Below are 15641 nucleotides of genomic sequence, written 5' to 3'. Positions count from 1 at the left end.
CCAGAATGAAAATTCATCCATCTTCTACTCACCCTTGAAGTATCCTAGGTAGATGTAACTTTCCTCTTTCAGAATATTCCAAAGTCATATAAAAAATTGTCCTTGCTCTTACAAGCCTTTCGACTGGGGATAAATGGGTGTTTGTTGTCCACATCTGTAATAAGACCTCCCTGACATGGTTCCGGGGGGTGAATAAAGTCCCCCATAGTGAATCCATGCATTTTTGTAAGATAAATATCCAGATTACAAACGTAATAAACACTTTTTTTTCTTAATTCTGCTGACTGTGGGGAACTGGGAGATTTGCAGGTGGATGTCATAATTTGACGAGCCCAGAGAGAGAACTAAACAAAACGCTGGTCACAAATTAGAAGTACAAACAAGGATTTGTAAAGAAAAACGTTGGAGGATTTCGAAATAAGCCCAGAGGAGACTGGTTTTCCTTTGCTAAAGTAAGCAAACTTCCTATATTTCCCAGAGGTGCCGGGACAATATTTCATATAATTCTAATTGGATTATTCAGAAAGAAGAAAGTCACATACACCTAGGATGCTTCGAGGGTGAGTAGAAGATGGACTAATTTTCATTCTAGGGTGAACTAATCCTTTAACTTCAGCGAGTCTATAATCTCCACTCTAACTTTCAGTTTCAGACTGCTGTCACGTGTGGCACTGTGGGTCTGCAGCTTATTGTCCGGTGTAGATGGTGTTAACAGTAGTTAAATAAATATTCACCTTGTAGCACATGGTCGCCGCTTGACAGATGCATCAAATGAAATCTTGATGTTCTTCACTTTCACTTTAGGGCAGGGTAGAGTGTTATTCTTACGGAGCACTGAGATATCTGCAACAAGGTATTCTGGATTTGTAAAGATTCTCTAAAGATTGCAAGTTGCACATTTGAATCCTCTTTACCATTTCTATTTTGCCCAATTTACTCCTAATACAGTGTTTTATAAAATTGCTTTCAGAAGGTACTTCTGAAAACCTACCTTGCATGGTAAAGAGAAGGATGATGTCACCACCCTTGATAAACTCTCTTTTAGGGAGATCTTCTTTCATTATGGCATATTGATATCCCCAAAACATACCAACATATACAGTCTCATTGCCAATGACAACTCGAGTTCCATTATTTCGGGGATTGTCCCAGTCATTTCTGCCATCTGTTACGACAAAATAAGCTTTTAGACATTTCAAAGCTAAATATAATAATAACCTTGATTATCAGTTAACTAATACGTAGCATTTAATAATGCAGCATTTAACATGATATGAGAGAAAAATAATCAGATTCTCACAGGAAGAAACTAAAGCAGGGTCAGTTGTGAAGCTTTTCTCAGAGGACATGCGCTTCTGTATGTGTGGATTCTGGTCAAGCACCTGGAAGGTTATTTGTCTCCAATAACAAGGCCACTGCAACTGTTCATCATATGCACCAGATACCAGACCAACATATATTGAAAGGTAATTCTGATACACTATTAAGAGAGCCTGAAAGCGATATCCCTCACTGGAGTAATACAATGGACTGTACATCCAAGTACCAGACACACTGTTGTACATAACCTTCTCAAAGTCTCTTATCTGCCATGTGTGGGGACACTCGGTCTCTGAAATATTGATATCATCCAGTGAAAATCCTCCACTGGAGTTTCCAGCTCCTTTACGGGCTTCAAATACAACCTGGAAAGTTTTATTTGCATTCAGTGGCACATGATGAAGCTTCCAGTAATTCCCAGGGGGTTCTGTAAGAAATTAAACTGTCAGTAACATTAAATATTTGAGGGGCATCTTAAAAAGGTCATATGATGCAATTTCACATTTTCCTTTCTGTTTGGAGTGTTACCGGCTGTTTGTGAATAGATAAGGTCCCTAATGTGGCAAAGACTAAACTCTCAAACCTACATAGATATGCTTTATAAAAATTAAGACTCGTCAAGCCCCCCTAAATCAGCTGGTGTACACAGGCCCCCATATCTGTCATGATGTGGAAAGTTTGCATAATGCCGCCCAAATGTTAATGCAAAGAAAGAAGAAATAACTTTGTTTGGACTTCCAAGGGAGGACACAACTAGAAATCAGTGGTTAAGTGTATTTACAAAACTGCTCCAGAACAGTTCAACCCAAATAATCAGATTTGTGGAGCACATTTTATGGAAGACTCTTTCCTGATCTTGGGAGAGAAAACTACAATGCCGGCTATTCTGAGTCACAGTCTGTAAGTATGCTTGTAAAGGATTTGCCACTGATGATTCAAAAGCGAGTTTTGAGCAGTATAGAGTAGCACTTTCTCCAATCACAAATGCAGACATGGTTTTTATGTTTATGCGGCACGATGCTACGCAACACAGAATAAGTAATTATAATCCATAATTATGTCACCACTGGATGAAACAAATGGCTTGTTTGTAATGGGTTTTGTCTTGTATCACTGGGACACAGCGTCACACTATGGTGAGGGGCGTAACATTTCAGTCACTTGTGGCATTCGGTCAATCACTACACACTGGATAGCTGGCCAATCACAGCACACCTCGCTTTTCAGACCGATGAGCTTTGTAAAAATCGATGCGTCATGAAGGCGGGGCATAGAGGAAAAACCACAATGTACAGTATGTGGAAAATAGACATGTGCCGGTATTCGGTAATGCAATATTTAACAGTAATGAATATGCACAATATTGTTGTCATAGGCACTTCTAAATACTGTGAATAATTATATATTAAAAATTATTCAGAATTTGCAATGCATTTTACGAATAATTTTCCCATCAACTGGACAAAATGCATAACACCACTGTAGGCTGCTTTAAAGATGTGTGGCTTCGATGTAACAAACAGTCATGAGAATCATATGAGGGAACATCTGAGAGATGAACTGAATGAAAGCACATTTACTCTCTGACAGCAGATGGCGCTAAACTGCAGAAAATGCAGCCCTTGGGAAACCCCATAAATAAAGCAGCTGCCTACTTTCTAAAACGTGTTTAATAGATTTAAATAGCCATTCAGATTTGTGGATTTGCTATATTGTTTATCACAGCCCCAATACTTTTCACACTTTACATTAGGGCTTCATTAGTTAACATTAGTTAATTCATTAGTTACATAAACTGCCAATGAAAAATTCTTCTGAACATTCATTAATCTTTGGTATTCCAATATTTAAAACAACATGTTGAAATCAAAAGTAGCAAATGTGTTATTTAATGAGCTAAGATGAACTAAGAATTGTATTTTTTAACAAAGATGAATAACTTCTGTAGCAAATGTACCTATTACTTATTGTGAATGTTAATACATTAACTAAGGTTAACTTTGAGATCTTATTGTAAAGTGATGCCTAATGGTCCTTATAGTTCTTATGCACTTTAATCTGTGTAAAACTTTTAACTTTATATATTTTTCTGTATTGTTTTATAGTATTCAAATGATCATATTTTTGCTATAATAAAAAAAGTTATTAAACCTCATGTACTGTATTATGACCACTTTTTAAAACTAAATTTCAATACTGTGATAATACCGTGATAAAAGCATGAGCAATTAATTGCAACATGCAACATTCCTAGTGGAAAATAATGTTTTTTGAACCTTTAACAGCATAAACATATTTCATTACACCAAATACACAAAATAATGTTCTTTTTAGCAACATCATATGACCCCTTTAAATGCGGGGTTATATACTTTGTAATGTGTAAAAAGAAAAAAACCAGACCTATGATCTGATCCATAAGTCTGAGAGTTCCTATGCTGTCTGCTTCATTCTGGTATTCTCGGATCCAGATGTTGAGCTGGTCAGACACATTACCACTGTGATAGTAGTAGAACTGCAGGCACTGGACTTTGCAGTCTCTTTTAGGGGTCATTTTCTTGCTCTCCATTCTGGCTGAATCCTCCTCATTTCTATCTTTAGTGCTGAAGTGCATGAAGAATGACACACCTGCAGACATTATCTCAGGTGATAAGTTTACAGATGTGTGAAAAAGCACACACTGTGAAAACATTTTATATATATATATATATATATATATATATACAGTATTGTTCAAAATAATAGCAGTACAATGTGACTAACCAGAATAATCAAGGTTTTTCGTATATTTTTTTATTGCTACGTGGCAAACAAGTTACCAGTAGGTTCAGTAGATTCTCAGAAAACAAATGAGACCCAGCATTCATGATATGCACGCTCTTAAGGCTGTGCAATTGGGCAATTAGTTGAATTAGTTGAAAGGGGTGTGTTCAAAAAAATAGCAGTGTGGCATTCAATCACTGAGGTCATCAATTTTGTGAAGAAACAGGTGTGAATCAGGTGGCCCCTATTTAAGGATGAAGCCAACACTTGTTGAACATGCATTTGAAAGCTGAGGAAAATGGGTCGTTCAAGACATTGTTCAGAAGAACAGCGTACTTTGATTAAAAAGTTGATTAGAGAGGGGAAAACCTATAAAGAGGTGCAAAAAATGATAGGCTGTTCAGCTAAAATGATCTCCAATGCCTTAAAATGGAGAGCAAAACCAGAGAGACGTGGAAGAAAACGGAAGACAACCATCAAAATGGATAGAAGAATAACCAGAATGGCAAAGGCTCAGCCAATGATCACCTCCAGGATGATCAAAGACAGTCTGGAGTTACCTGTAAGTACTGTGACAGTTAGAAGACGTCTGTGTGAAGCTAATCTATTTTCAAGAATCCCCCGCAAAGTCCCTCTGTTAAAAAAAAGGCATGTGCAGAAGAGGTTACAATTTGCCAAAGAACACATCAACTGGCCTAAAGAGAAATGGAGGAACATTTTGTGGACTGATGAGAGTAAAATTGTTCTTTTTGGGTCCAAGGGCCACAGGCAGTTTGTGAGACGACCCCCAAACTCTGAATTCAAGCCACAGTACACAGTGAAGACAGTGAAGCATGGAGGTGCAAGCATCATGATATGGGCATGTTTCTCCTACTATGGTGTTGGGCCTATTTATCGCATACCAGGGATCATGGATCAGTTTGCATATGTTAAAATACTTGAAGAGGTCATGTTGCCCTATGCTGAAGAGGACATGCCCTTGAAATGGTTGTTTCAACAAGACAATGACCCAAAACACACTAGTAAACGGGCAAAGTCTTGGTTCCAAACCAACAAAATTAATGTTATGGAGTGGCCAGCCCAATCTCCAGACCTTAATCCAATTGAGAACTTGTGGGGTGATATCAAAAATGCTGTTTCTGAAGCAAAACCAAGAAATGTGAATTAATTGTGGAATGTTGTTAAAGAATCATGGAGTGGAATAACAGCTGAGAGGTGCCACAAGTTGGTTGACTCCATGCCACACAGATGTCAAGCAGTTTTAAAAAACTGTGGTCGTACAACTAAATATTACCTAAATATTACCTACAACTAAATATTACAAACCTACTGGTAACTTGTTTGCCACGTAGCAATAAAAAATATACTAAAAACCTTGATTATTCTGGTTAGTCACATTGTACTGCTATTATTTTGAACAAAACTGTGTATATATATATATATATATATATATATATATTTATTCACAGACTATTTGTAGACTGACTGTAATAGATCTCACCATTTTGTTCTTTCCCCAAGTTTGTGTGGTCAGTCACATTGATCCCACTCACTGACTTTACTGTCTGCCAGCCATAATCAGCAGCAGAACAGACGCTCATCTGACACAGAGATTCATCTTCAAAACTACAGTGATCAAGGAAAGAGATGGATGAATCTGTAATGCAAAGAAACATGTTTGAGGCAAAATCAGACCCTTAAAGTCAGTAGGTCATTATCACACAATAGACTGACAGGGTGATTGGGCTCTGGCATAAAAAACACAATTTATTTTTTATTTTTTTTACATGGCAATTCATTACAATTGTTATCGGTCTTTATACAACAGACACAAGTCCTACTGATATATTCAACAATCAAACCAAAAGCCCAGAGTTACAGTATATTTCACATAATATAGATTAAAAAAATAAATGAAAATAAAATAAATTTGAAAAATACTCACTGCATTTATAGAGTTTGTTGAGTTCAATCACATCGTATTCACTCATGTCCAGGCGTTGACCAATCACATCTTGGAACTCAGGACGCTTGGTAATGATTGTGTATCCTTTACCGTTGCTGAAGGCATTTTTATCCAAATGCATTAAAGAGAAGTAGTCATACGGGGTGTCTTGGGTGGTGGTCAGATTCTCACTGAATTTACTGAAACTGTTTGCATACCCTAAAAATAAATAAACTGATTGAATTATCGATGTAGTTGTTCATAAGGAATGGCTTATTTACTTTTAGTTAAATGGACAGTTCAGCATCAGGGCTAGTAAATAAATCAAATGACTTGTAATGATGTTTGTGAAGTTGATGGTCACATAATCATCTCTGTCATATCTTGACTGCTCATGCAAAAATCCCAGTGCATGGAGAAACTCATGCTCAACATAGGCTTTTGATCCACAACCAATTCCAATGGAAAGAGTCTGAGCTCCTGCAAAACTGTGACCAACATATGACCAACACCTGAAAAACAAGAGAACACATTCATATTACATACAGGTAAGGCGAATAAAGGTTGTTACAACACTACCTATTAAAATAAATAGTCTACATGATAAAACAAAATATCACAAAAACTATGAATTAACACAAATAAAATAATTATTATGTTAGAATCCACAAAAAATTATCTTTTTATCTAAATGTTCTATTCTTCAAAATAGCTACTGTTTACCATAGAGCTCTGTTCTTCTCAAACAAAACTAAGCAAACAGCAGGAATGCTGCACATACTATAGGCGCTTCAGATCAAAGCATACGTGGTCTAAAACTGTGCTCGGGTCAATACCATAGACAGTAAAAGAAATGGACACAGTGACCCCATTGGATTCAACGGAGACAAGTGAAGTCAATAGGCTAGTTGCATATCTCCACCATCTTGGATTTCCGATCTTGCGAGTGTGTGCAAAGATACTTCTGGTTGTGCTAAACGTCAATGCAGAGAACCAGAGAAATCCAAATATTACCTTCAATATGTTAACATGATTTATAATATCATTTCAAATGCAAATAAGATATACACTGCTATTATTACTATACTATAAATGTAAACTGAGCCAGTGGATTTGAAACTGTGTATGTTTGGGTCTGGTGAATGAATTAAATACACTATGTTCCCTACTATTCATGAAATGAAACTCATGGTGTGTATACAAAGCTACATAATCTATTTGTTTCTTAACAATTATGTAAATTTACAAATTACTTATTTCTCAGAAATTTTTGTATTACACTGATTTTTTTTTTTAAATGAAATATTTACCTCGTGAGACGTGGGCTGCGATTTATCTTCATAATTATCCATTTCTCAATTGTACACAATACATCAGTCTGTTTCATCATTACTTTCACAACATATTTTATTATTTTACACAGTTAACTAATACATGATTAATTTTAATATCTGTTTTATCTGATAATTAATGCAAAAGAATAACAACATGCGCCGCTCATAGATGATTTATGCTGCAGATCTTCCACAAAACAAATAAACATTGATAAAAACACACATGAATGCAAACAGCGATCTTTTGATTAATGCAGATACCATAATTACATTACGTTTAATTGTACAGTTACAAATTATGTTATCAAATCAAGTTAATAAAACATGCTTTATCAGAAATATTTGTGCGTCTCGTTTGACAGTCAGAAACCTTGATCTTACATAACAGTCAGATCAATACCAGCTCTTCTAAAATGAAAAGTATTGCATATTTGACTGGTTTGTGTTTGAAAGAAGAAATCCCTGTGGACTGATTAACCTGACATCGACAAAGAATAAAGCAAATGTCCGCATTGTATCTTGATGAATTTCCACACAGAGGTATGCAAAAACGCAGGGAGGGTGTTTTCCCATGTCTATACCACTATCCTCTGTTAAATTAAAAAAATCATTGATTATATACATCTAGCCAAGTTTCATATGTAAGTTTCCCTTACAGTAAATGCGAGCATGGCAAGACCGGAAGTAAGTATGTACACACTCGCATCGCTGAAGTTCACCGGCGCCATCTTGTGCACCTAGCCTAAGCACGCACTTCCTGGGAGTCTAGCTTACTCAGGGGGGCAGGGTTTCATATTTTTTTGAAGCACCCCTGGGCACCGCCATTGGCTAGCGGACCCCCACCTGCTTTTAGCATTCCATTGACTCCCAGTCATTTTGGCGTTTCTTTGACAGCGAATAACTTTACATCTGAGGTGTTTAAAGACTCCTTTTGTCCATTAATTATTTCTAAAGAAACACGAAAATGTATAAAAGGCTCCATTACCTTGTATCATACGTTATGGTCCCGTAGAAGCAGTTTTTGTAAAAAATAGTCTAACGATTGCGTCATAGCTAGCGACTCTCCGTCGCACAGTAGAAAAATTACCGTATGGACAGGAGGAGAAGCTCGCAGGCAATCTTTTATTGTCTATGAGGCTATCAGGGGGATGTGGAGTTATAAAGTCAAGCGAGATAATTAATCAGAATACAGAATACCAAAATGTGCTCCTGTTCAAGCTCGCCTTCTCTGGCAGATTCGGTGGGTGATTCAGGTACAGCGATTACAAGACTTACAGGTTGCTCACATGACATCTACGTCATCAAGCTCAGTTTGTGTCTGCGAAGTACGCCCGACCCCCAGGAAGTGTGTGCTTCTAATTGACTTCACTTGTCTCCGTTGAATCCAATGGGGTCGCTGTGTCCATTTCTTTTATACTGTCTATGAGCGTACTGCGCAGACTCAAACTGAGCAACCTGTAAGTCTTCTAATCGCTGTGCCAAGAGAAATCTGAATTAACTATTAAATCTTGCAGACGTTGTTTGACATCACATGACATCAGAGGGATATCACAAACTGCTTTGTTTTGAACTCTCTCACAACAGACACGGAAGAGACGACAATGCTGAATAAAGTCGTAGTTTTAGCTATTTTTAGACCAAAATGTATTTTTGATGCTTCAAAAAATTCCAACTGACATTCTAATGTCACATGGACTACTTTGATGATGTTTTTCTTACCTTTCTGGACATGGACAGTATACCATACACACACTTTCAGTGGAGGGACTGAGAGCTCTCGGACTAAATCTAAAATATCTTAAAATGTGTTCCAAACATAAACAGAGGTCTTATGGGTTTGGAACAACATGAGGGTAAGCTATTAATGACATAATTTTGCTATTTGGGTGAACTATCCCTTTAACATAGATTTAACGTTTAGATTTAAATTAAGATTTAGATTTAGATAAAACATTTAGATTTACCTTTAATTACTTTATTGTAATATGGTAATACAGAAAAAAATGTTAATCTTGCACAAATGTATTTGTTTTATAGTTAAATCTGACCAAATTGGACCAGTTTTTCTTACACAATTTATTTTACAAACGGCGCCCCATAGTATCAATTCAGTATTGATTAATAAAAGTCGCGTGACAACACTAACAAGTTTATGAGCTTCTGAATGTTACTTTTTGCACTGCGTGATCTCAGATCTCTGTGTGTGAGTGGTGTGTGTGTGCGCATGCACATTTTGTTAACATGATTAGGAAGTGACTAACGTGTTGATAGCATGATTAGCAAGTGACTAGCATGTTGCCAACATGACTTGCAAGTGACTAGTATGTCATTAGCATGATTATCCAGTTACTAGCATGTTGCTAGCATGTTTCCAGCATGCTTAGCAAGTGACTAGCATGTCGCTAGCATGTTTCCAGCATGATTATCACGTGACTAGCATGTTGCTAGGATGTTTAATAAGTGACTATCATGTGTCTAGCATGACTAGCAAAACACTAGCATGTTCCTAGTATGATTAACAAGTAGGGCTGGGTATCGATTCAGATGTTCCAGATCGATATTATTTTGATTCACAAGCTCTCAAATCGATTAGATTTCGATTAGATTTTCGATTATGATTCTCGATTAGATTTTCTATACTTGATTCTCGATTCAACTCAATGAATATAAATATAGTACAAATATTTATTTTTCGCAGTTATTTTTTTAGAAAATTAATGTTTCTGTTGTGTCCTGCCTTTTTATTTCACATTTTGTTACAACAACAGTGTGATTATATGGTCATATTTTATTGAAACCATTGATGTCCCGTTTTTCTTTGCAGAACTCAAACTAACTGGAGTTAATGACACACAAGTCTGCTTGTGTGAGGAGGAGGAGGTGGTTTCCTCAGCTTCTTCAGAAGACAGGGAAAGACAGTTTAATGCAAGTAAACTTCATAATTTCATGTTATCAGTTATAGTTTTTTTTTTACTAAGAGTAAAATAATGTTTGTTTTTTGTTTTTGTAGATGTTAAAAGCCAGAGACATGGGAGAGCATCTTTCTTTTGAGATTTATGCAAGTTATTTTTAGAAAATAAATGTTTCTGTTGTCTTCTGTCTGTTTACTTCACATTTTGGTGCAACAACAGTGTGATTACGTGCTCATTTCATTAAAACCATTGATGTCTGTGTTGTTCATTGCAGAGCTTAAATGAACTTTGGAGTTTTCATGTCTGTTTTGGAGAGTCATCATTTCCTGGTCTTCCCTCTTAAAGGAATAGTTCACACAAAAAAATCATTTACTTGCCCTCATGTCATTCCAAACCTGTAAGACTTATGTCCGTCTTTACAACACAAATGAATATATTTTAAATTTTCTCCTAATTTTGTTAATCCATTTATAGTCTAGATAATCAGTATTTTCAAGCCTCATGAATACAAAGTTATAGTAGAAGTAATCCATTCCGATATTTATATATGAATAAATCTTAAATTATATGATAGCAAACATGTATGTTCAAAACAAAATACTGGTCTCCCAGACTAGCAATGGAGGACACAAATTAAGAGAATATTAAAAATATTTATTCGTGTAACAACCCAACATGTAACAACCCAACTGGTTGGGTTAAAATAACCCAGCGTTGGGTTCGTCCCTTTTTGACCCAGCACTGGGTTGCCAAAATAACCGAAATTGGGTTGTTTTCAACCCAGCAGTTTTTAGTGTAATCATACAAAAGAGAAAAAAAAAATAGATTCGTGGCCCTTGAGAATTGAATTTTTTGAATTCCACATTCAATTTTTTGAATTCGACCACATTTTAAAAAACGATCGATCGAAAAATCTATTTTTTTTTACCCAGCCCTATCAACAAGTGACTATAATGTAATTAGCATGATTAGTAAGTGACTAATAGAGCTGTAGTCAAGACCAGCTTTGTTGAGTCCAAGTCAAGTCCAAGTCCAGGACTAGTCAAAACCGAGTCAAGACCAAGTCCAAAGAGGTTCAAATCCAAGTCAAAACCGAGTCCAAATTAGAGAAAAAAGGATCCTCTTCAAGACCACATACTTAACTACTGATAATGTATGTTATGTGAGAGACAGCATATCTCCTATTCTAAGAAAATAATTTTACATTATTATTTGCAATGATCAAAAAGCATGTGCAAAGTAACAGCTCTGTTGGACAGGGGTCTCCAAACTAGATCCTTGAGGGAAAATGTCCTGAAAAAGTTTAGCTCCAACTAGCGTTTTCCACACGGTTTCAGTCGCGACATGCAAATGTGGTTTTGTTTTGAAGGAGAAGGTTTTTCATTTATTATTATTATTTTTTTTTGCTGGACTCAGTCGAGACCAACGAGAACATTTGGCGAGACCAATGGCCAAGTCCGAGACAAGTCGAGTGCAAACGCAACGAGTCTGAGACATGTCCGAGGCGATAAAATCCGGACCGGACTCGAGTACTGCAGCCCTAGTGACTAGCATGTTGCTAGTATGTTTACAGCATGATAAGAACGTGACTAGCATGTCGCTAGCATGTTTCCAACATGATTAGCCAGTGACTAGCATGTTCCTAGCATGATTAGCAAGTGACTAGCATGTTGAAAGTCTTATTGAAAGTCTTTAGGTGGCTTTGATAGTCTGGTTTATGAAAACAGTACGTTGGATCAGTTAGAAAATATATAGCAACTCGACTCAGACTAGTCTGAAAGTTTTTGCTGGTTCTAGGGTTAGGGTTAGGAGATACATTTTAAAAATTTAGTCTCAAAAGAAGAAGAAGAAGAAGAATGTACGTCACAGTCAACTTTATCTTCCCCAAGGAGGAAATTTGTTTTAGAGACATCAAAAAAAAAAAAAAACAATGCTTTTCATGGATAATTTCTATAAAAGGGGAAGTTGTGGCTTAATGGTTAGAGAGTTTGACTCCTAACCCTAAGTTTGTTGGTTCAAGTCTCGGGCCAGCGATACCACGACTGAGGTGCCCTTGAACAAGGCACCAAACCCCCAACTGCTCCCTGGACACCGCGTCATAAATGGCTGCCCACTGCTCTGAGTGTGTGTTTACTGATGTGTGTGTGCGCACTTTGGATGGGTTAAATGCAGAGCATGAATTCTGAGTATGGGTCACCCTACTTGGCTGTATGTTACTTTCACTTTATAATATTTTAAAAGACCCATGACAACTGGTATAAAAGATTTTTTTAATCTATTAGTCCAACATAAAGGCAGACACTTTTATACAGATTGTATTATGCAAAAAAAAAAAAAAATCTCTATATTTGTATATGTCAGTCTATATTTGGATTACAAACCATACTGTACCCATCAAGACTCTCCACAGAGATGTAAGAAATGTCTTCTGCTGTTCTGGCCTTAAAGTCAATACATGATTTCAGTCTGAATTGCTCAAGGGCTCTCAAAATGACTCCTTTATAGTTCAAACCTACAAACATGGAAGACGTGAAAGTAAATTTAAATGCTATTTAAAACTTGACATGACATGAAAATCCAAGTTTTCTTACTGAGATTCACACTCATTTCAAAGGGGACAGGAATATTCCACTTGAACTGATTCCCAAGAATGTTGCTCCTTTGATTTGGCTTGAAAGCAGATTGTTTTAAGTATCCTGGGAGGACTATACATGCTGATTTCTGAATTATCCAATACTTTAATCATAGAATGTCTTGGAACAGAACTCACCACCATGATGTCTCCTTCTCGGAGATTTAAACCTAACAGCACAAGATAGTTCAGTACACAGTGAATATGCTTGAATAAAACAGGAGAAAAAACATCTTGGTTACGTATGTAACCCTCGTTCCCTGAAGGAGGGAATGGAGACGTTACGAATGGGATCTCGCCCGAGAGCCCAATCACCTTCGAGTGGTACAAAACGAGCCAATGGTACACAAAGTACAAAGTACCTTGGTCTGCGGAATTTGCATCGCGAGCTCCGCCCCGCAGAGCGGGTATATAAGGAGCAACGCGAGCAACTCGCATTAAAGTCTTCGCTGAGGAGCCGAGCCAGTGACACGGCCAATAAGCGGAACAGCGATGTGGCAAGGTGACGTTACGTCTCCGTTCCCTCCTTCAGGGAACAAGGGTTACATACGTAACCAAGACGTTTCCTTTCAATCGGTCACGTTCGACGTTACGAATGGGGTCCCTTACAAAACGCCACATGGCTGTCTTCAAGCGACCCGTGTGAGTGATAGCACCCTGTCGTGAGGCCAGCACGAGTGAGGGCCTATAGCTCGCACAGAATACACTGGGTAGCATATTCCAGCTGGACATATGCCAGCAGGCTGCCTGCACATGGGAGGACTTACATAAAGCAGGTATCTACAAAGGTGGTGATACATAAGAACTCTGAGGTACCCAGCCCGCAGGGTGGAAGTTTCAATGACAGAGCTGGCAAGAGGCTTGCCAAGGGAAAGACACATGCTGCGGAGAGACTTACTGTGGACATACACACGTGGGATTACCCAGAAGGGGAATCACGACACATGGAGGCACCTAGTCCCACACATGGCTGACCAACACCGGCGGCGCCAGGGGGGGTCTTGGGGGGTCTCAAGACCCTGCCAAAAAATGCCTTGACCCCCCATTTGACCCCCCAGCCTCTTCCTGATTAAAAATATATATATTCGGGATAAAGATCCAAAAATGTTTCTCTTCAAACTACGCAGAACAATAATAAATAATTATTTCGATATTTATTCATACACTGAACCGAGAACCGTTTCTGATTCGAGAACCGATGAGCTGATGATAACTGCGCATGCGTGATTCAGCGTGAAGCAGACTGACACAGAGCGCATCTGAACCGAACTGATTCTTTTGGTGATTGATTCTGAACTGATTCTGTGCTAATGTTATTAAGCGCGGGTAAACCAAAGGCTTGAATGAAGGGCAATCATCGCCAATGACGGCATTACATCGAGCGCAAAAGAATCGGTGAACCATTTTTTTTTTTCAGCTGGTTTATTTGATCGAATTGTCCGAAAGAACCGGTTCACTTGAGCACCTGCTCCTTTGACCCTTTAGTGCCCTTTTGTCAAAGCAAAATTTCCTCAAATTTTTTTTGTAATAACATAAACATTTGTGAATGCCTGCCCACGCCCAATCATAATATTAGTACAATTTATTAATAATAATTTAGCCGTAAATAAAATGACCAACATGATGACCGTTCACCTGACTACGACCTCATCCAACCGGGAAGATTCCTCATGCTGCACGCGCATTTTTTAATTGCTAGAGGATATTTTCAACATCGTGGCAGCTGGTAAGTGGTGTTTCATTCTCAGCGAAGTGATTTTGATGTTTATTTACTTATTATTATTTTACAAGAACGATGTGATGTGAGAACATGCAGATACGTTGTTTATATTGCTGTGTGTAGCCTGTAGTGTAGAAGTAACACTAGCGTGCTGTTTGAGGGAGGAAAGTTTCACAGACATCGAGGGGTCTGGTCTTTTTTATTATTTGAATAAACTTTTATTATATTACAGTACTTATTTATTTTTAACACTTAAAAATAATTATCACAACACTGGTAAGGCTTATTCAGATTTTCTCATTCTCTGAATTATCATTATAAAAATAAAAACAATTCAGAAATGAATTAAAATATAATTATATTTTAAATGTGATGCAAATATTTTTTCTACAATAGGAACAGTGTTTACAACAGCAAGATCACTTTAGCCTGTAAACTCAAAAATATCTATCTGGAAATAAATGTAAAAATATCAATGTCAATAAAAATGACATGAAAGTGCAGTGTGAAGGATATGAATAACAAATGTAGCCTGTCATTTGTTTACATTGCAAAGGTGTTTTTGTTGTTTAGTAGCAGTAATATGCAGTTATTAGCCATGTCTACTGTATTTTTTGTTGGTTTTCATGAGACCCCCCTTGAAAAGACCAGGACCCCCCATTGCCCCCCCAATCAAAATTGTCTGGAGCCGCCACTGCTGACCAAGGGGCATGTATGCAAGTGTTGGACATCAACAGTGCTGGAGAAACCCAGGGTTCTGACTGAGGAACTCACCTGAGGGGAATAGCGCACGCATCCAGTCCGCGGAGTGGAATGGCGCAGCAAGCGGATTGACACCGAGCAGGTCCTTACTGGCCTGAAGGGGCGAGTACTCGGGAGGACACGGACTCTACATGGAGATAATAAAATCTCGCGAATGTGTTAGGTGTTGCCCAGCCCGCAGCTCTACAGATGTCTGCTAGCGAGGCGCCATGAACCAGCGCCCAGGAGGAAGCTACGCTCCTAGTTGAGTGAG

The 15641-nt window shown here is 37.8% G+C and overlaps 1 protein-coding gene across 1 annotated transcript in view; it reads right to left on the bottom strand.

Moving 5' to 3' along the window:
* Positions 1 to 15641, bottom strand: part of LOC128030206 (meprin A subunit beta) — a 38636-nt gene that overhangs the window by 4072 nt on the left and 18923 nt on the right. Inside the window, exons 10-13 of the mRNA XM_052617678.1 lie at positions 3724 to 3948; positions 1301 to 1747; positions 992 to 1165; positions 735 to 843 (exon numbers count right to left, since the gene is read on the bottom strand). Of these exons, the coding sequence (XP_052473638.1) occupies positions 735 to 843; positions 992 to 1165; positions 1301 to 1747; positions 3724 to 3948 (955 nt within the window). The remainder of the gene's footprint in view (positions 1 to 734; positions 844 to 991; positions 1166 to 1300; positions 1748 to 3723; positions 3949 to 15641) is intronic.

Source organism: Carassius gibelio, chromosome A16 (genome assembly GCF_023724105.1).
Source record: "Carassius gibelio isolate Cgi1373 ecotype wild population from Czech Republic chromosome A16, carGib1.2-hapl.c, whole genome shotgun sequence".
NCBI classification, from domain to species: Eukaryota; Metazoa; Chordata; class Actinopteri; order Cypriniformes; family Cyprinidae; genus Carassius; species Carassius gibelio.
This window is presented reverse-complemented; position numbering and strand designations above follow the sequence as displayed.